Source organism: Ictidomys tridecemlineatus, chromosome 2 (assembly GCF_052094955.1).
Source record: "Ictidomys tridecemlineatus isolate mIctTri1 chromosome 2, mIctTri1.hap1, whole genome shotgun sequence".
In the NCBI taxonomy this organism is placed as follows: domain Eukaryota; kingdom Metazoa; phylum Chordata; class Mammalia; order Rodentia; family Sciuridae; genus Ictidomys; species Ictidomys tridecemlineatus.
In genome coordinates, this window is record NC_135478.1 from 60869631 (window position 1) to 60892245 (window position 22615).

At 38.1% G+C, this 22615-nt stretch overlaps 1 protein-coding gene across 1 annotated transcript in view; it reads left to right on the plus strand.

The window, feature by feature from the left end:
* Positions 1-22615, plus strand: part of LOC144375102 (uncharacterized) — a 32998-nt gene that overhangs the window by 4097 nt on the left and 6286 nt on the right. The window contains exons 2-3 of the mRNA XM_078038660.1: positions 22032-22146; positions 22304-22477. Coding sequence (XP_077894786.1) covers positions 22032-22146; positions 22304-22477 — 289 coding nt within the window. The remainder of the gene's footprint in view (positions 1-22031; positions 22147-22303; positions 22478-22615) is intronic.

A 22615-nucleotide genomic window follows, 5' to 3' on the forward strand; every position in this document is an offset into this window, starting at 1 on the left:
CCCTCCAGATCTGGGTTGTGCCTGACTCCAAGGAAATGGCACAAACAGGGCAGTTAGTTGTGGCCTACATGACAGGAAAATGTGTTACTGAAAAGTTGTTACTGGGAGGACCATCTGCCTTCTACCACACTACAGAACTTTGGCTGCCTGGAAGCCCTGGGACATATGTCTAGGCATTAGTGAGCAGCAGGAGAGTGGGAGGTAGTGGGAGGTCCAAGAAAGAGGAAGAGGTAGAGCTTAGGTCCCTGTCAGGATAGGGTTCAAGTGGGGGTGAGGCTAGTGTGGGTTAGGATTGTTGGGAGAGGAAACAGTGGAAGGCAGAGAAGGGGCTACTGGCTGAGAAGTAGCAGTCTGGAAATTGGCTGAGTGACCTTTGCAGAGATTTGAGAATGCCAAGCCTGGGACACACATACCAAGGATGTAGGGCCTGCACCTGGAGGTGGGGTGGAGCCACTGTAGGGTGGGGGAGGTGTTATATGGTAAATGTGTGTGGGTGTTGGTTACAGGGGAACTTTCTTTTCTTATGAAGCATATTGAAATAGTGAATGTAAAATCCAGGTTCTGAACATCATCTGACACTGTTTTTTTTTCTGTAAGGAGTCTACTACAAACTTGTGAATTCTTCACTGTAGTTGATAAGTCCTACCTGATTGGTAGTGGTTTATTCTTTTGTATACCAATGACTCCTATAATTTAAAACAAGCTCACAATGCCCCAAACACTTTTTGTATCTTTTTTGGTACTTTGCAGTTTGTTTTACCTTTGCCTGTAAACAATGTCTTTCCAATGACATTTGTCATCAAGTTTTGCAACCTGAGTACTTGGTAACTTTGCTGTCTGTAACATTCAATATGTTTAAAGGCTCACCCATCTTAAGAACTACCTTGCCACTGAAAATTTTAATATGTAGGTGTCCTGGTTTAAATGCTAGCATGTTGCACTTTGTTTCCCCTACCCCTAGACAACGAATGCTGCAGTCTGGCTGGGCACAAAATAATCGAGCCGCCACTAGGCACTTGTAGGATTAAACAGGAACTCCTTTATTGCCTGACCTCTCACGTGCACTCCATGCGCGCTTCCCTGGACCTCACTCACCCTCCACCGTGCTCCACACAACACTCCAGGACATCCCCCCCCCAAAAAAAAAAAAAAAAAAACTCAATGGGAACTCCAAAGTAGCCGGTGCCCGAGGCAGCAGGAGCCGCCCTATTGCCAGAGCCACCCTATTGCTCAAACCACCCTATTGCCGGACAGCTGGTGTCACCTCTCAACCACTCCTTCTGGCAATGCCAGGTACCATCTCGACTTGGCTGTGACTCTCAACGTTTCCCCCCTTCTGTTTAATTAAACAACAAGCATGTGGCTTAGGGACCGTGCCTATCTTAGGTTGTCCAATACTACATATATTTCTTACCCGTCATTGATGAGCTGACTTCAAGGCTTCAGCCTCCTGTCTTACGTTGTTATCATTGCAATTGGATGTTACCCGTCACTGACTACCAGCCCAGCATACAGCCAAACTTGTGGATAGGCCTTTGCACTAGTGTGTTGGGCGTGAGGTTCTTTGCCTCACCTCTGTTGGCCCCCAAATTTTAGCTGAATGACCATCACAAGCAGAAGGGAGGAGGTTACAAAAATGCAATGACACCAAGCCAATTGATGGCTCCTTTTGGAAAAATACCACTGATGACACCATCAGCAAAGATACCCCAGCACTACCACAATTCGCTGCACCAACAGATAGTTCACAATGCATATAAGTGATACATAGTCCAGGCAAGTTCTGCAAGCAGTTCAAAGCAAAGGAATCCATTAATATGACCATTTCCTCCCAAAGTAAATCGGCTTTTTGATTGAGGATCACTTGTTGAGTGACATTATTCATTGATGCATCAGTTTATACAAGTTTGTTGTGATAGCTATCACAGAAGCTGTAGTTTGGCTTTAGCTTTGTCTTCACCAGCACTGGGATGAAAATAGGAATTTTGGCAATGATAGCTAAAACAAAAATTATGTAACATTCCAGCAGGCACTAAAAGAATGCAATTTTCTAAACAATTTATTATCCTGAATAGAACTAGATATAATGAAAAGGAAAGGTGAAAGTAAAGAAACAGATCTGTTAACCTCCTTTTTTTCTCACATTTTAAAACAATCCTCAACAGCTGTTTACCCAATTTAAACTAAACCATTTAAATCACGTGAATAAGAAAAAAATATTTGGATGCATTTTTTAATGAGTGCTCCTCATATATGATATATAAACATATGAACATACAGACATACAACACAAAACACAAGTGAGCACACACAATACAATACATACAACACATAACATAATAGTAAAGGCCTTGTAGCTTTTCACAGGTGAAATCTCCATTGCAATGTTTAAAAAGTCCACAGTCAAAAAATAGAACTTATAAGAAAAACATTAACCTAGGTTTGTATGAGCTCAAAAAATAAAATAGAACTTCATGATGTGTTACAGGGCAATAATAAAATAAATATTGAAAAAAATCCTTCTTTCAATAGCCTCCAGCTGTGGGAGAACCACTGTCAGAGATGTAAGGATAGCCAAACTGGAGTTCTCGATTTCAGCTGTTATGGATTTGAGCCAAATCATTTTCTTTTTGGTCTATAGAAATTGCTTTAGTTAATCTCTCTGGAATCCAAATCAGCTGCTCTTCTCCCTGTGGAAACACACAAACAGACCCCTGACTCCAGACAGTTACTGGGTCAGGAACTTTCCATTGTCTTGTTAGAATATCCTTCCAAAGTACCTTGGGCTTATGTACATTTTTTGGACACATGTGTCTTTCCACAGCACTAAGCCCTGATGAATCCAAATTTAAAAAGTTTAGAGTAAAAAGGGTTATTTTAAGTTTATCTTTGGGGGATATATATTCCTTCCCAATTCCCTCTTTTTGTTTTAATAAGTACATTTTAATAGTTTGATGAGCTCTTTCAACTATGCCTTGTCCCTGTGGATTGTATGGGACTCCTGTTATATAAGTAATGCAAAATGATGAGAAAAATTGTTTAAAAGAGGTAGAAGTATAGCTAGGGCCATTATCTGTTTTTAACTGTTTTGGAATGCCAAGGGTGGCAAAATTGTGTAAGCAATGACCTATAATATCTTTAGTTTTTCTCCGGCATGAAGGGAGCCCATCAAAAATCCTGAAGAAGTATCATCTGTAACAGGCAAATATTTTAATTTTCCAAATTCTGGCAAGTGTGTGACGTCCATCTGCAAATATGTTTGGGTATCAGTCCTCTAGGATTGACTCCAAGATTAACTTGTGGTCAATTTTGGTCACACAATTTTGGCATCATTTTATTATTTGTCTAGCTTGTTCCTTAGTTATTTTAAAATGCTTTTTAAAAAATATTTGCATTGACATGGAAGGATTTATGAAAATTTGTATCTTCTTCTAGCATAGAAAAAATATGTATGTCATGTGTAGTTTTATCTGCTAAAAAATTGCCCAAACTAAGGACTCCAGGCAATCCTGTATGTGCCCTGATATGTCATATAAAGAATGAATATTTTCTGTCCCAGATTAAACTTTGTATAGTGGAAAACAAAGAAAAAACAGTAGAGAAAGAGGAAATCCTACCAGCATCTTAAAGGGATACTATAGCATTAACTATATACTGACTATCGGAAAATAAATTAAATACAGAATCTTTAAACATCACAAAAGCTTGTAATACTGCATTAAGCTCTACCTTTTGAGCTGATTGTTTGGGTACTAAAAATGTAAAAGTTTAATCAGGGGTAACTACTGCTGCTGTACCATTATTTGACACATCAGTGAATATATTTGAAGCATTCATGATAGGTGTTTTTCTTGTCATTTTTGGAAAAATTACAGGATGCGATGTCCAAAAAGTCAATAAAGGATTAGATGGTAAGTTGTTATCAAATGAAACATTAGGTTTGCACAAGATTATTGCCCAAGTATTTAACTCAATAGCTAACTTATCAATTTGATCCATTGTATATGGAGTAATAATTATATCGGGAGAAATTCCAAACACTCCCTTTGCTGATTTTATTCCTTTGACTATTAATTGTCCTACAGCCTCAGGATACCTAGTAAGAATAGTGTTAGGAGAATAAGATAAATGTATCCATAATAATGGACCTTCTTGCCAAAATACTCCAGTAGGAATATTTTTTGTTGGTAGTACAATAAATAATAAAGGCAAACTTATATCAATTCTATCTAAGTGCATATTTTTCATATATGTTTCAATGATTTTTAATGTCTTTCTTTATTGCTTCAGGCATTCATATGCGGGGTGAATTTGGATCTGATGGACCTTTTAGGATAATAAATAAAGGTCCCAACTCTCTTCTTGGTATGCCTAGATAAGGCCTTATCCAATTTATGTCTTCTAATAACTTTTGAAAGTCGTTAAGTGATTTGAGTTCATCAACTCATATTTGAATTTTTGGTGTACAGACTATGGTTGAGGAAAATAGAACTCCTAAATGATTAATTGGAAAATTTAATTGTACTTTATCTATTGCTATCTCTAGATTATAATTTTTTAATAAGTTGGTAAGTGTGACATAACATTCTAGCAATGTGTTTTTATCTTTGTTTGCTAATAATACATCATCCATATAGTGAAATATTTGTAGTTCAGGATTTTGATTTCTAAGTGGTTGGATTACTTTGTTAACATAAATTTGACACATAGTTGGGCTGTTAGCCATCCTTTGAGGGAGTACTTTTCATTCATGTCTCTGATCAGGATCTTCATGATTCAACGCAGGGACAGTAAATGCAAAACATGGACTATTCTCAGGATGAATTTCAGGAATTGAAAAAAAAAACAATCTTTAATATCTATAACTAAAAGATACCAGGTTATTGGCAAAGCAGACAATTTTGGAATTCCCGATCAAACAGGTCCCATAATAACCATCTCATTATTAATGGCTCTTAAATCTTCCAATAATCTCCATTTACTAGATTTCTTTCTCATGACAAAAATGGGAGTATTATAGGGAGATGTGAAAGGTTGTATATGTCCCTCCACTAATTGTTGTTTGACCAGGTCATGAGCTGCTTGTATCTTTTCTTTAGTTAGGGGCCGCCAAGTAATTTTTATTGTCTCAGTGACCCCTCCTTAAAACCCAATCCATGTCTATTTCTTGATCTATTTGTATTAGTGCCACTATACTTTGTCCTTTTTCTCCTAATCCTTTTCCTTTCCTAATACTTTGTCTACCCATAATAGTGGGCACTTTTGGATTGATGTTATTTGTTAATGTCAAACCAAATTGATATGGGACATCTCATCCCCATAAATTTATAGGAAGATGATCCAATACATATGTCTCTATAGTTCCTTCACATCCTTCCAGATCCTTCGAATCTAATACCATTGCACATCTATGGGGATTAGTCACCACTCCTAGGCCTCAAAGCATTTGAATAGATTGTTGTAATGGACAATGTTTTGGCCATTCTTGATGAGAGATGATGCTAAGGTCTACACCTGAATCCAGTAGCCCATTACATTCATGTCCTTGAATATTTAGTTTTAGCATGGTGCGAGAATCTAAATTTAAAGAAAGCATAGCCCAATCTATACCTGTGGAGCCTAATCCCCTGGAACCTCTTTCTACAATATGGCTAGAAAATTTATCATGTAGGTTGGGTATTATTAATAACTGTGCTATTCTATCTCCTGGTGAAATTACTGATATACCCCTTGGAGAACTGGCTATAATTTTTATATCACCTTCATAATCAGGATAAATTACCCCAGGACTTATCATAAGTCCTTTTAGAGTAGAAGAAATGTGTTCCAATAATAAGCCTACTGTTCCTTGGGGAAGAGGTTCTTTGACCCCTGTGGGAATGATTTGAACTCCCATCTCTGGAGTTAGTACAGTTCTGGCGGAGGCACAGATGTCCAACCCTGCGCTTCCTCTGGTTTGTCTGATGAGGGATCTAATGGATAATGTGTCTTGGGCACTACCATGATGGTGTTGCTGGGTTCCTCCAGTGCCCCATATGTTTGTGGTCATGGGCCCTGGAGCATTGGGCCCCCCTGTCCATTTTTTGGCAATGGAGCCTGATGCTTTTCTCTTCGGTATCATTGGTAAACACCTGATCCTTGTCCGTTTTTTGATAACAGAGTACCCTCTATGGTGGTTTGAGAACAGCATTCATTAGCCTAATGTCTCCCTCTGTGGAATTGTGGGAAGATACCCTGTATTCTACCCCTTTGATACCTAGTTTTGTTAAATCCTCCTTCTATGGGGCAACTGATTTTAAAGTGTCCTGTTTGTTCACATTTGCAGCATGTTTTGGACCTGGCATCTAAAGCCTGTTGTACTGCAGCTTCCAAGACTTGCCCCTGTTCATTAATTTCTCTACATAATTTAATATATGTGTTTATGTCTTCATGTTTCCATGGTCTAATGGCCTCCTTGCACCATCGTTTTGCATGTTCATAGGCTAGCTGTTTAATTAATGGCATTACTTATTCTGTATCCCCCAAAAATCTGGTAGCTGTTTGAATAAGCGTAAGGTTCATTAGCTCCTTGTATGACCTTAGATAATTGACCTTGTAAATTTCCATGCCCCTGTAAATTTTTCCATGCCCTAATTACAGCTGAAGTGATTTGTGAGTATATGGCAGGATCATATCCAACTTGTTGCAGCTGACCTTCATAAGGTCCGTCTCCTAGTAACATATCTAAATTTCTCTGAGGATATCCGGCTGCTGCATTTTGCCTAGCTGCCTCTGTGCAAAATTCTTGATTGTCAACCTTCCATAACAGGTATTATCCTTCATGTAGCACAGCTTTCCACATGGTAGCCCAATCTGCTGGCATCATGTTCAAGTTGGTAATGGATTCGACCATGCTTATAGTGAAGGGTGTTTGAAGGCCATAGGTTGTTACAGCCTCTTTTAGTTGCTTCACTGTTTTGAAATCTAAAGCATGGTGAATTTGCTGCCCTCCTGCCTGCTCAAATATAGGGCATGCTAATCTTTGAGGTCCTGTCTCAGGATCCCATCTATCAACTATGGGGGTTGGGGGCCCCCAGCATATGGTGTCTCCATAGATGGAGCTGTTGGTTGGACACTTATGCCCTCTGGTGATATAAAGGTGTTAGTAGCAGCCTCCTTTTGTAACTTTTCCCCTGGTGGCTTTTTCTGCTATAAACTTTCTTCCCCTTTCTGACTATCTTGAGAGGCCTCCTCTTTTTCCTGTTCTAATATATCTTCTACCATAATCTAAACTGAAAGCTTTGGACTAGGCAAACAAAATCGTATCATCATCCACAATGGCAATGTGCCAAGTGGCAAACTTCCTGGGTTTTTCTTTTCCTTCTTTCTTAAGTATTCACCATGATGGTCCCATTGTGATATATTCAACAACTCCTCCTTAAAAAGTGATGGGCTACATTTTTGTATTTTATCAATGTATGCCCTGACTGTTCTTGGTTTTACTGGGGTGCCTCCTTCCTCTAACAACTTACTTAACATTCTTTCAGTTTTTTTTTTGCTAATTTCTGACCCCATATTTCTGCTACAAGGATAACACATACCAACAAGATAACACAAAACAAAACCAAAACAGAATGAAATGGAACAAAAATTTGTTGTATCAGTTTTTTTTTTATTTTCTCCATATGTGTATCCACGGTTTATCTCTATCTCTTCCTCAGGGATGAAAAACTTCAAACCCTGAGCCAACCATTTTCCCCAGTCTGCCTAAGAAAGTTCTAGGGACAGGCAGCTTGAAACAAAAACAAACAAATCAAAAGAAGAACACATAGTTTTTTGAAATGGTCACCCATTCTCTCGCCTTCCCTCAGGTGCGAGCAATTTCGCTTACCCCCAAGCGTCAGGCGTCCTTGGCATGGGCCCCCAAATGACACAGTCTGGCTGGGCACAAAATAACTGAGCCACCACGAGGCACTTGTAGGTTCAAACAAGAACTCCTTTATTGCCCGAACTCTTACCCGCACTCCATGCACGCTTCCTGGGAACTCACTCACCCTGCTCTGGGCTCTGCGCGAACCCTCCAGGAACCCCCTCCTGGAGAACTCAATGGGAACTCCAAAGTAGCGGGCAACCGAGGCAGCAGGAGCCAGCCTATTGTGGGACCCACCCTATTGCTGGAACCGCCCTATTTCTGAACAGCAGGGGTCTATATACAACTCAATACACAGTCTGTTTCAATCCAGCGTCATCCAGTCACAGCAGTTATACACAGGTTCACTTAATTATCATCATCTTAATGGCTTGCTGGTGTTACCTCTCAAACACTCCTTCTGGCAATGCCAGGTACAATCCTGACTCAGCTGTGGCTCTCAACAAACCACAGCAGGCCAAGATGGAGGATCCTACCTTGGCAAGACCTATAGCTCCAGGAGTGAAGCTTCTTCCATGTTCGTTGTGGAAGGGAAGAAGGAGCCTTCAATACTGGTGGCTGGCTTCCAAGATGAATCAGGGAGGCCCAACAATTCAGAGGCCAAATACTGCAGGAGCTGGAATAGTGTCTTGACCATCTAAGAGTCCCTGCAGAGTAGGCCCTGCATCAATGGGAAGGCCTCCAGCAAATTTCACAAGTTGCTTCTTTGGATCCTTAAGTGTGTCTCTGAAGCAAGTTAGGATGGCAGTGAGGTTGTGGGTATATTGATCAGCACCATGAAGTGTACCTTCTCAAAGTCACAAGGAGAAGGAGAAAAAGGAAAGAGCAATATCTCAAATCATTGTTAAGTGCTAGTCTGACTTACTCAAATATTGAGGTTTGGGTTGAGAGACCAGAAATTCATTCTGGCCAAGGAAGTAGAAGCTGTGAATGGATGGGTTCTTTGTATTTTTGGAAGAATAGAATTATCTGGTGATTGGTCTTTGGCTAACACCATGCACTCCATTTTCCAGGAACAGGCCTTATAATAATAACCCTGGTAGAAGATCACCTTATGTGTATGTATATTGCATATCATGGTATCAGCTGTGCTCTTGGTGACATCGTCATTCTGCTCATGGGCCATTATCTATCTGTCCCTGATTTGGCAGCCCTGTTTGGAGATTTGATAGTTCCTGCAATCCTGTTTGCTGGTCAAGACATGATGTTGTTGATCCTGGTGCATCAGTAGCAGACTGTGTACTTGTGTTTATATTGGAGAACCAGACTTTGGCCATGGACTTGAAGTTACTTGAGGAAGGAAGCTGTGATATACTGCAGAGTTTGACCAAAAGCAAAGATGGTAAAATTGATATTGATATTGTACTTGGGGTAGACATGTCAAAACCCAAGAATCTACTAACAGATGTGAAAACCGTGATTGAAGTGAAAAAAGTGAGGAGTTTTGGGATTGTTCTGAATGAGTTCCAGCAGCTCTCCACTCACTCACTACACTCTGTACTGCCCTCCAGGGACTTATGAACTGTTTCCATAGCCTCAGTTGATACATGTGCAATGTTCCTTTCCTCTGACACTTAAATCATCTGATGTTTCTTAGGGCACATACTTTTGTTTCTAATTCAATTCCTCATTGAGAAAGAATTCTTAGAAGTTTCAGGGCATATTTATTTATTCCAAAGTACATTTTATCCTGTAGCTAGTGCTTTACCCTCTTACATCTTTGTAACAAGTCATGTGGCTCATCTCTTTCTGATTTTCTTTCTATTTTTTTGTAACCCCCTGTTTGTTCTTCTTCATTTTTCTCTCTCTAGCTTTTGCATAGGAGATAAAACATGCAACAATTTTTATTCTGCATCTGGATTATTTCACTGATCATGTCATTTCTAGTTTTGTTCGTCACTTTGCTGTACATAGCAGTTTGGTTGGCAAGTGTTTCCTTTCAAAGCTTGGAATATTTCACTCCAACTCTCCTTGATTTTAAAGTCTGAGGTGAGAAGTTTGAAGTGAGGCTTTATAAACATAATTAAATTTGTACAAACAAATATAAATTTATATAAATGTAAATAAATGTGACCTCATGTTTTATTGTATATGTTTTACTATTTTTTTCTTATTTCCATTGTTAGTCACTTGATTATAATATGTCTTGCAGAGCTGCTTTTTTTCTTAATCTTTTTTCTTTGGGATTCTGTATGGATCATGTATGTTTATGTGTATCTTATTTTTAATGTTTTAATTTTTTTCTAGTGTTATTTCATCAAAAAAGGTTAATGCCATTAGCCTAAATCTCTATGTTCTTACCTTTTGCCAAGATTTTCTATTTAATCTTGCGCCCAAAGCAATGGTGTTTGCCAATATGTATTGAAACTTTTGAAAATGTAAGCACAAATAAACTTTCCTCCTTTAAATTGTTTTCTGGTATATTAGTCATATTAATAAATAACTATTAAAAGGAAAGGAGATAATTTTTATCAAGATTTTGAGGTTTTTGCTTTATTTCAGTTTATTCTATGTTTTAATGCTATTTTGAAGTGGAACTTAATGTATCTCAATTTTATTTATTAAGGTTTACATTTTCATTTATACCAGTTTTGCTTCAATGTAAGTTTCTCTTCAAAGTAAAATTGTACAAAATTCATTGAGACAATAAATTTGTTCTATCAGATTCTCCAGGAATGTTCTTATTTAATATGCATATGCTTATCTCAAATAATTTGGAGAGTTCTTCATGCCTGGGAGCTTTATTTATTTATTTATTTATTTTATTGGTTATTCAAAACATTACAAAGATTGCAGAATCACATCGATTACACATCCACATTTTTACATAATGCCATAATAGTAACTGTTGTATTCTGCTACCTTTCCTTTCCTCTACTACCCCCCTCCCCTCCCCTCCCATCTTCTCTCTCTACCCCATCTACTGTAATTCATTTCTCTCCTTATTTTTTCCCATTCCCCTCACAACCACTTATATGTAATTTTGTATAACAATGAGGGTCTCCTTCCATTTCCATGCAATTTCCCTTTTCTCTCCCTTTCCCTCCCACCTCATGATTCTGTTTAATGTTAATCTTTTCCTCCTGCTCTTCCTCCCTGCTCTGTTCTTAGTTGCTCTTATTATATCAAATAAGACATTTGGCATTTGTTTTTTAGGGATTCGCTAGCTTCACTTAGCATAATCTGCTCTAATGCTATCCATTTCCCTGAAAATTCCATGATTTTATCATTTCTTAGTGCTGCATAGTACTCCATTGTGTATAAATGCCACATTTTTTTTTTATCCATTCATCTATTGAGGGGCATCGGGGTTGGTTCCACAGTCCAGCTATCATGAATTGTGCTGCTATGAACATTGATGTGGCAGTATCCCTGTAGTACGCTCTTTTAAGGTCTTCAGGGAATAGTCCAAGAAGGGCAATAGCTGGGTCAAATGGTGGTTCCATTCCCACCTTTCCCAGAAATCTCCATACTGCTTTCCAAATTGGCCGCACCAATTTGCAGTCCCACCAGCAATGTACAAGAGTACTGTTTTCCTCATATCCTCACCAGCACTTGTTGTTGTTTGACTTCATAATGGCTGCCAATCTTACTGGAGTGAGATGGTATCTTAGGGTGGTTTTGATTTGCATTTCTCTGACTGCTAGAGATGGTGAGCATTTTTTCATGTACTTGTTGATTGATTGTATGTCCTCCTCTGAGAAGTGTCTGTTCAGGTCTTTTGCCCATTTGTTGATTGGGTTATTTGTTTTCTTATTGTTTAATTTTTTGAGTTCTTTGTATACTGTGGATATTAGGGCTCTATCTGAAGTGTGAGGAGTAAAAACTTGTTCCTATGATGTAGGCTCCCTGTTTACCTCTCTTATTGTTTCTCTTGCTGAGAAAAAACTTTTTAGTTTAGGTAAGTCCCATTTGTTGATTCTTGTTATTAACTCTTGTGCTATAGGTGTCCTATTAAGGAATTTGGAGCCCGACCCCACAATATGTAGATCGGAGCCAACCTTTTCTTCTATCAGATGCATAGTCTCTGATTTGATATCAAGGTCCTTGATCCATTTTCAGTTGACTTTTGTGCATGGCGAGAGGAGGGGATTCAGTTTCATTTTGTTGCATATGGATTTCCAGTTTTCCCAGAACTATTTGTTGAAGATTGGGAGCTTAATTTAAAGAGTAGAAAAATTTAAATTAAAAGCTACAAGATATAAATGCATTTTTGAACCAACTTATTATATCTTCCTCAGCTGTGTTGTAATTATTAACCACTTGTGGGAAATTTCACTAAGATGTTTCAATTATTATCTTGCAGCTATAGGATTAATATTTAGTGATATTTTTCTCAAGAAAAATCATAAGTGTGCTTTCCACTGATATTTTGACAGCTATAGTCACTACACAATTTTTAAATAACAGATGTTTTCTCCTCTAAATCTACTTTCTGACAGGGTGCAGTAAGTAAATGTTGTATGGATTTCTATGGAAAACTAAATAGCTGTACCAACAGAATATATAAACTTTTGATGATGTATTTGAATCATAGATATCAAAGTACATTTCTATTGAAGAGTAATAAAATAATAGAAGATTTTGAATCACGCCTTCTTCATACTTATAAACCATTAATTTAAAAAATGATTGTAGTAGAGTGACATGATTTTAATGAAACTCATATAATTACATGAGCATCTCAATTATACTTGAATGACATTAATGTCCCCCAATAATACTTCATCATATTACACAGAAAATTAAGTAATGAACTTTCCTGTGGTTGCCAGTATGATTGATATTGTTGCAGAAACAGAGGATCTGTCCTTGAACCATAAGCGCTCTTCAGCAGGGAGTAAATGCTCATATAAGTAGATATATAACTATCGGCTACCATAAATTCTAATATTATGATATGTAAGTAAGTCATTTTATATTGCCTTTATAAATCATATGAATAAGGTTACTTTTTGATTTTCTATTTTTTATTCTTATTTGTTATTCAGAAAACCATTCTTTAGGAACTACTTTGCATTCAGCACTATTTGGATACTGGAAAATATATAATAGCATTTTGACTTTGGTATTTTATTTTTTACTTTCAAGATTGGAAACATTGTCTATCCCTTTCATTTCAGGTCATGAATGTATCTTTAGGGATTTCAAAGTGGGGTTAAAATAAATATAGGACCCAACCTTTGGGAGGCCATCGTCACACGTGATTTGAGTTACCTCCCTGGCTGGGTGAGAGGCGCTTAGACACAGCTGTGTCAGAGCTTTCCCCACCCTTCTCCAGGTCCGAGGGCTTGTCCACACAGAGGCATGTCTGGCCACTGCTCTGAATACCCAATCTTTTTCCTGACCTTTGAATGCTGCCCCCCTTAACCTTCATTGGATGGAATTTTCCCTGGAATTTTTTGTTCCCCAATAAAAGTCCACTCTCAGGAGTATTCTTTCTCTCTTGGTAGCCTCTTCAATTAAACCTCAATACCTAATTAGGGAGCTGGAGACAGGAGCTAGGAGAAGCCGTCCCAGAGCTGATAATAAAGGTAATTAGAGTCTTGTCTCTTTAATTTAAAACTCCCTAGAATTTCCTCATGAATGAACCTTCTTTGATGAGGCCAGAGCTGGTTCCTTGGCAGACTAACCAAAAAGCACTTAACCACAAGCCATTATATAAAGGGCATGAATCATACTGTCTTTAATTAAGTATGTCTAAGTCTAAAAGGCCAGGGGCTCATCTTGTTTATAAATAGGTTGAGTTCTTTTGTGAGTCTTGAATGTTGTTATATATCTATATCTATCTACCTATATATGCATATATTTGGTACAGTAATATACATATATGCAGAAATACATATACATACTTGTATATGTATGGAATATGGCTTCTAAGAGACAGAGGGACATAAAATGATTATAGATATTTGTAGATTTTTAAGTTGAAACATAAGCAGTTCCAATGAGCTTTTTTTTCTTTCCACATTTTTTAATTTATTCATTATAATTGTACATAACAAGATTTTTTGTTAGATATTCGTACATGCACACAATCTAACAATATAATTTGGCCAATATTGCTCCCCAGCACTTCTCCCCTACCTGCCTACCTCCCACCCCTTGGTGTTTTTAAAAAATAATCTCCCTTTGATTTTCCTGAGATCATCCCCCCACACACTATTTTTTCTTTTTCCTCTCTAGCTTGCACACATGAGAGAAAACATATGACCCTTGATCTTCTGAGTTTGATGTATTTTGCTTAATATTATGGTTTCCATCCATTTTACTGCAAATGACATTATTTTATTTTTCTTTATGACTGAATAAACTTCTGTATTACCTCACTTCTCTTTGGATTCCTGGTGTTAGGCACATAGGGAAGCTAGTGCTAGTCCACCATACTGATGATAGTAATAGGACAGCCATCCTTCCTCCTTCACCTCCAATTTTGATGTTCCTCCTCTGCACTTGCTGTGATCTTTGTGGTGATCTTTGTGGTGATCTTTCATCCTTGTCGTGGAATACTATGACTTGCTGTAAGGATGCTAAGCCAGGGAAGTAAACAGACAGCTGTGGGGGCAATTCCAGTTATTTGATTTTATTTTCTCTGAGCACCTAGAGGCATTTTTATTTGTTCTATTTAGTTATACATGACAGTGAATGCATTTTTAACACATCATACATACAAAGGAATATAACTTCTTATTCTTCTGGTTATACATAATATAGGCTCACACTGGTCATTTAGTCATATATGCACATAGGATAATTATGTCAGATCCATTCTGTTATCCTTCCTAACCCCATTCCTCTTGCCCTCCCTTAACTCCCCTCTGCCTGATCCAAAGTACCTCTGTTCTTCCCTAGGCACCTACACCCTTACTGTGAATTTGCATCCAAAAATCAGAGAAAACATTCGGACTTAGGTTCTTTGAGTTTACCTTATTTTGATTAGCATGGTATTCTCCAGCTACATTCATTTACAACCAAATGCCATACTTTTATTCTTCTTTAAGGCTGAATAATATCCGGTTGTTTGTACACACCACATTTTCTTTATTCATTTATCTGTTGAAAGGCACCTAGGTTGCTTTCATAATTTACCTATAACATTGATGTGGCTTCATCACTGTAGTATGCTGACTTTAAGTCTTTTGGGTATAAACTGAGAAGTGGGATAACTGGGTCAATTCCAAGTTTTCTGAGGAATCTCCATATTGCTTTCCATAGTGGTTGCACCAGTTTGCCTCGCCACCAGCAAGGTATGAGTGTACCTTTTTCCTACATCCTCACCAACATTTATTGTTGCTTTTATTCTTGATAATTGCCATTCTGACTAGAGTGAGATAAAATATCAGTGTAAATTTGGTTTACATTTCTGAACTTTTTTTTCATATATTTGTTGATTGTATTTCTTTTATGCAGTGTCTGTCCAGATCCTTAGCCCATTTATTGATTGGGTGGTTGTTATTGATATTATTATTGGTGTAAAGTTTTTTGAGTTTTTCATGTATTCTGGAGATTCTTGTATCTGAGGTGCATTTGTCAAGATCTTCTCCCATTCAATAGGCTTTCTCTTCATGTTACTTTTTCTTTTGCTAAGAAGAAGTTAAAAGGATACGTCTTTGATTCCATCCCATTTATTGATTCTTGATTTTACTTTTTGTGCTTTAGGAGTCTTGTTAAGAAGTAAGGTTTCTAAGCAGATGTGGTAGAGATTTGGGCCTACTTTTTCTTCAGTTAGTTGCAGGCTCTCTAGAGTTCTATTGTATAAGTCCTTGATTCACTTTGAATTTGTGCAAGGTGAGAGGTAGTAGTTTAGTTTCATTTTGCTACATGTGGATTTCTGGTTTTCCCAGCACCATTTGTTGAAGATGCTGTCTTTTCTCCAAGTGTATGTTTTTGGCACCCTTTTGTAGTATTAGATATGTTTTCATGTGGATTTTTCTTTTGTTCTTTACCATTGTTCTGTGTGTCTGTTTTGGTGCCAATATTACACTATTTTTGTTACATGGCTTGGTAGTTTAGTTTAAGGTCTGGTATTGTGATGCCTCCTGCATCACATTTCTTCTAAATGACTGCTTTGGCTACTCTGGATCTCTAATTTTTCCAATTGAATTTTATGGTTGATTTTCTAGTTCTACAAAGGAAGTCATTGGGATTAAAATAGGAATTGTATTGAATCTGTATAGCACTTTGAGTAATGTGGTCATTTTGACAATATTAATTCTGCCTATCAATGGCATAGAAGATCTTTTCATCTTCTAAGGTCTTCTTAAATTTCTCTCTTTTTTGCTCTGTAGTTTTCATTGTAGAAGTATTTCATATATTTTGTTAAATTTATTCCCAAGTATTTTATTGTTTTCTATGGCTATTATGTTTTCTATTGTGAATGTGTTTTGTAATTTCTGTTTTAGTTGATTTGCCATTGGTATATAGATATATAGTTGATTTATTGGTGTTAATTACCCAATATATTTTGATGTATTGTATCTCTGTTCTAATTTATTTCTGAAAAATTTATTATTTCTTCCCTGATCTCATCTGTGATCCAATCAAAATCCAGATTTGTATACTTTAATCTCCAGGCATTAAATGGTTTCTGTTTTCTTATCTTGTCATTAACTTCTTCTTTTATTATCTGATTGGATGCAAGAAATTATCTCAATTTCTTGAATTTACCTTGTACCCCAAAGTATTGACTTTTGGGGGGGTACCAGTGATTGAACTCAGAGGAACTTGACAATTTAGCCACATCTCCAGCCTTATTTAGAGATGGGGTCTCACTGAGTTGCCGTTGCTGAGGGTGGCTTTGAAATCACTGTCCTTCTGTCTTAGCTTCCCAAGCTGCTGGGATTATAGGTGTGCTCCACCGTGCTCGGCAATATGAACTACTTTAAAGAATGTTCATTGTTTCATGGAGAAGCAAATAAATTCATTATTGATGGATCATATAGTCCAAAGATGTTTATGAGGTCCATCTGATTTATTTAGTTCTGAAGAGGCCAGGATGGCAGGGTTTCCTTCTTGGGTGGGTGTGGTACAGAAAGGTCTCCCCAAACCTCAGCAGTGTGAAGACCCTGGAGTGTGGTCCTCATGAGGCATTTTATCTGCATCCACAAACTCTGTCTTCCATCTGTGGATCCCTCCAATTGTCACCTCCTCAAACCCCCACCAATACCAGACTACTTTATAATGTCTGTGAGGGGATCTCACACCCCGCCTGCCATGGAGGCCCACCTGGGGGCCTGCCATATCTCGGGGTGGGGTTCTCACCCACTGCATGCTATTGGGTCCAACCCAGGTTTGGGGGGCTCTCGCCTGCCTCTTGCTGTTGAGGCCCACCAGTGTCTGTGGGGGGATCTCACCCATGGCTGGCCTTGAGGCCCACCCGGGTCTGGGACGTGGTCTCACCCACTGCCCACATGGAGGCCCACCGGGTCTCTGGGAGCTCCACCCTGTTCTTGGTGGTGTTCTACCTTGCCCACCATCAAAGCCCACCCAGGTTTCTGGGGGTGGGTCTCACTGTTGAGGCCCACCTGTGGCTGGGGCTGTGGTGGTCTCACCCACTGCCCACCATCAAGCCTCCATGGGTCTCACCTGCCACCCACCATCAAGGCTTCTTTGACAGCAGGGGACCTACTTTCGCACTGTGGGTCCAGCTAGGTTGGTCGAGCTACACCATCCATCCTCTTGCTTTCCCCAACTCGGAATCCAAGCCCAGACACTCAAGGCCACGCCAATCCACAAGGCCCTGACCCCAGCGCCTAGCAGCTCACACTGCCAGGCCAACTCAGAGGAGACTGGAAGAGGCTGCATTGTAATGGAGAGGGACGAACCTTTACAATGGACTACCTGGACTTCACAATGAACTGCCTGGGCTACCCCCAACTGCTGCTCCTGCGTCCTTGCTGCCCTCCTCTCCACCTCTGCACTGTGTACAGGCAGGACATTGGGGTCTCCCACCTTAGCCAATAGGTAGGCCTGAATCACAGTACTCCCGGTGGTCAGCACCGTCAGCTCTCCCTGGAGCCCCAGGTTGGAACTGGGCAGAGAGCTGCAGGTGGGGAAGGTTCAATGTGTGGGGTGGTGTGGAGGAGGATTACGCCCTGAATGCAGAGGTGTTGGAGACTTAGGAGCTGGCTGAGGTAGTGCAGCTTATCTGGCATTTCCACCTCCTACTGGACAGAAGAGCCAGACACTGACCACAGTTCAGGAGGCGGACCTTCCAAGAGCCAATCACCGACAGCCAGGCAGATTGTGGCGCGTGAGGGTGCGTGCATGCCTACGCACTTTTGTTTATTAGTGTTGCTTGGCAACGATTGTTTTAACAGTTGGTTGTCAGATAGCTAATCTCAGAGCTGCCTTGGTAGGCTGCTTGATAGAAGTTGTTTGCGATGTCTCCAGGAATGGTCAAATCCTGTAGAAAGCTTGTTTATTTAAACCTGGGGATCAAGGTTATTGGATATAAACCCCTTGGGAAGATCCACCAGGCTGCCAAAAATTGTGAACTGGAAAGAATTGAACATTATCTGGGACGTGGATATCATATTGATGACACCGACCAAAAAAATAGGTAATAGAGGCTGAAGGGCAAGGGGCCAATGGGGAAAGCTGGGCTGATGGAAATGAAGCCTGCACTTTTCAGACATTGCCAATGGGGCAGAGAAGAAGGGAAACCAGTTCTCCTTTTACCAGGATGTTTGACTTAAATACCCCGTGGAATCCTCTATAACTTCAGCTGGTTTCCCAGCCACTTACAATATTTCTATAGGGTGACTGATTTTTTAAAAAATGAATATACATAGTAGCTGGTAATGTACACATTTTCAAAAGCATTGCAGAAAAGTGAATTATGAGAAAAGTTTCTCATAATGGAGCAACAGGAGGGCTAAAGAAAAGTTTTCAGATACAATCTACTATCTGTTGGGGCCTGAGGGCCTCACAACAACTCTGAATTGGGAAGATGGCTCCATGTTCTTTCTTCTTGTTTTATTTTTAAAATTATTTCACACTAGTATATTTAGGGGTATGTCTTCCACCCCTAAAACTAAGATTTTACTTATTTCTATCATGCTTCCTCACTAGTTCATCAAATTCTGAAGGATAAGTTGGTGTCATCTTGATCATCTAACCATTTTCATAACAACAAGCCCTGAATTTTCTGCAGTACTTCATTAACTTCAGTTACCTTTCCAGAGAGGACAATAGAGTTTATTGGCAGCTTTTACACTTTCCCAAACACCAAACACAACATGCTTTTTCAATTTTGTCACCACTTCAGACAGACTACACTAAAAAAGCATCTACTAAAAGCTTCTTGCACAAAATTACAAAATTGCTGATTCCACTGTTTTAATACCCTTTCCTGTAGTTATCCATTCCTGTGTATTTGTTCAACCAGAGAGCAGAGCATTGATTGAGAGCATCCAGGTGGTGCAGGCTCTCAGTCACCAGGGCCAAGGGAGCAGCACACAAAGAGTGCCTAGGCTGCATAGAGCTGCCCGCTGCTGCTGTACTGTACCTTGCCCTACCCTGTTCTGAAGGGAACAAGGTAGGCCTTGTTGGTCATTTGTGCTGATAAATACTTTTGACCCAGAGTGTGAGCTCTTTCTGTGGTTATCAATTTCACACACACAAAAAAACCAAATAAAAATATCAGTACATTTTTTTAGTTCCACATGCAGCCCTTTCTTAGTGATAATACTAAGAAACTGTTTACAATGAAAAAGGCTTGCCATTCTTTGTATCAAAATACATTATTAACTTTCACAATTACTTGTTTTCCAAGGGTCAAAATGTAAGTGACTGGAACAGGATAAATAGAATATCCAAATATCTGGAAGAACAGTAAAATGGAACTGGTAGTAGTGACATGCACAGTTTTAAATGTTGCACAGAAGTTACCATCAAATCATCTATTTGAGAAGAATTAAACAGCTTAACCTTAATCAACAGCCCAACGCCACTGTTCTTCATCCTCAAAAACATTATAGCTGAGGAATGTATTTCATTTGTTAGACTTAAATTATTTCTGTTACAAAGGAAACTAAATATTTTTTTCATGTTCATATGTCACTGTCACTTGAGCATCTGTAAAAGTGTACTTTGTCTGATTTAAATTGGAATTCCAGGGTTGGAAACGTAGCTCAGTGTTAGAGCACTTTTGCATGGCAAGGTCAATGGTAAGGATACAATTCCCAGCACAACAACAACATCATCATCATCTTCATCAGCAGCAGTATAATAGATTTAAAAAAGGGAGGTAGACAAATTAGAAAGTCTTTTTTTTTTCAATTCATTCTCTCTTAGAACAGTGTTTTCCAACAAAAAGAATCATTTGTATTTTCTTCTAGTACATTTCTGTATAGACATTCTATAGTACATTTCATCTATTGTAGACATTACTACACATATATTTGTTATATATGTATATTTCACACATGCAGGGAGGGCAACTTAGTGAGACTCTGCATCACCGTTTAAAAAATAATTAATTATAGGTTAATAATTTTGTTTTGGTTTCATTCTGATGAAAATATAAGAGAGCAAATATAAAAGATTATTACTACTGCAAAAGTATTGCTTTACTTTATAAAAATTTTACTTAAAAATATGGAAGTTCTCAACTATTCTTATCTATTCTTTAATCTATTCATTTGTACTCATAAACTGAATACCACTTTTTATGCTCATAAATTGTACAGATATTTATTTTGTAGTTGACATATTCTACTCTCACAGAACTCTTACATAAAAACTCCCTTTTAAGTGACCAGTTAACTAAAACTGAAGTGATAGGATTCAATTTCAAATGAAATTCTTTCTTTTTATCAATCAAGCATTAATGGAGGTAGAAAATTATAAACTTCCTTTTGAAAAGTTAAGATCATATTAAATGCTGAACATTGGAAATATCTGATTTGCATATATCCTATATATTTAAATGCTGAATGAATTTAACCATACTAATTTATTTGGGTCCTTTTTCCTTTGGTTTAAAGTTACTTGGAAATAAATAAGATAAGCAAGGATTAGTTTTCTTTCAGTTTGGTCTTTTGCTGTTATTATTCAGCCTATTTTTTCTATAGTATTTTCAAGAATTAAACTTAATTTAAATGCCATCCTTGTGACTAAAACAGCCATAAATCTATTGTCTCACATTTCATTTAAGGTAAGATACCATGAATTATGATGGTCCTTTATTTTGTATATGAAGAAAAAAATTAAATGCTGTCAATTATAGTTGTAATGCACCCTGAATTATTAGTGGCATTTTAATCTCAGTATTGTTAAAATGATAGGGAGAAAAAGCATCTAAGTCTCATTGAAATATATAGTTTTTAAAAGATATCTGTCAAAACTACTATAATGCTACTAATTTATTAATTTAAATACTCTGTTGATTGGTTCCTATTGTAATTAATTATTGAGCTGTTGCTTGTGCTAGAAACTCTTTAGATATTTTACATGGGTTCTCCACTAAGCAACCCAGTAGTATCCTAAGAAGTAATTATTGTTTTTAATCCTTACCTTATTAGTGAGGAAACTGAGAGAGAGGAAGATTATGGAATAAATAGTATTTCACAGAGCTTAAAGTAGAACTCAAATCAAAGATAAAATTGCAAGGCCATGTTCTTTCTAGGCAAGTGGACTGCTCTGCTCTGGGGATGTGGTTCTATGGTAGAGACCTTCCTTACCCAGAATGCCTAGGCCTGGGTTACATCCCCAGCACCACAGAAACAAAGCAAAAATAAGTAAAATGTATGAAATAAGGCATGGCACAAGCCCATAATTCCAGTGACTTATGATATTGATGCATGGGCTTGGAAATTCAAGGCCAGGGAGGGCAATTTAGTGAGACCCTGCATCCCAATTTTAAAAAATAATTAAAAAGTGCTTAGGATATGACTCAGTAGTTGAGTTCCCTGGGGATTAATCCGCAGCAGTATCAGAAACAAGAAATTTTAAAAAGTGTCAATGGCATAGGTTGATCATTTATTAATTTAATAAGTAATAACAGCTAGTAAATATTGTACCTTCTTCAGAAGAAAATAGAATGTTTATAATTGCATGAATAGTTGTATATTTCAAAAGGTGCCTTATGAATTTTTAATAAAGCCTCTTACTTGCATAGAACCTCTCTACATTATGCCTGTGCCTATGGCAATCCAGCAGTGGTGGCTCTTCTAGTGAAGAGGAAATGCAGTGTCAACCTGTATGACAGTGATGGCAACACACCGTTGATGAAGGTAGATGTAGCCAATGGTTTTGCAGTAAATGATTTTGATTTAAATGCTTAGAAGAAAAATTGGTTAATGCCACTTAGTTATAACTGATTAGTAAAATGTGAAATATTTTTCTTGAATTCCCCAAATTTACAATCTATTTCTTGGTTAAAATCGACAGGCCATACAATATGAGGAAGAGGAATGTGCAATTATTCTTCTAGAAAACGGTGCCAATCCAAATGTTCACAACAACAAGGGTGAAACTCCTCTCCACTGTGCTATGTTTTATAGGAACACATCAATAGCAACAAAATTGCTTTCATTCAACGCAGATATTGAAGCCAAGAATACGGTATACATTAATCACCTTATTTCCAAAATACTTGAAATATGTTTCTTTAAAATTAACAGTGATGTGTGTTAACAAATACTGATCATAAGCAGAATTTTCTCAATTAGAATAGTAGCAAATGATGGAAGTTCTTCTCGT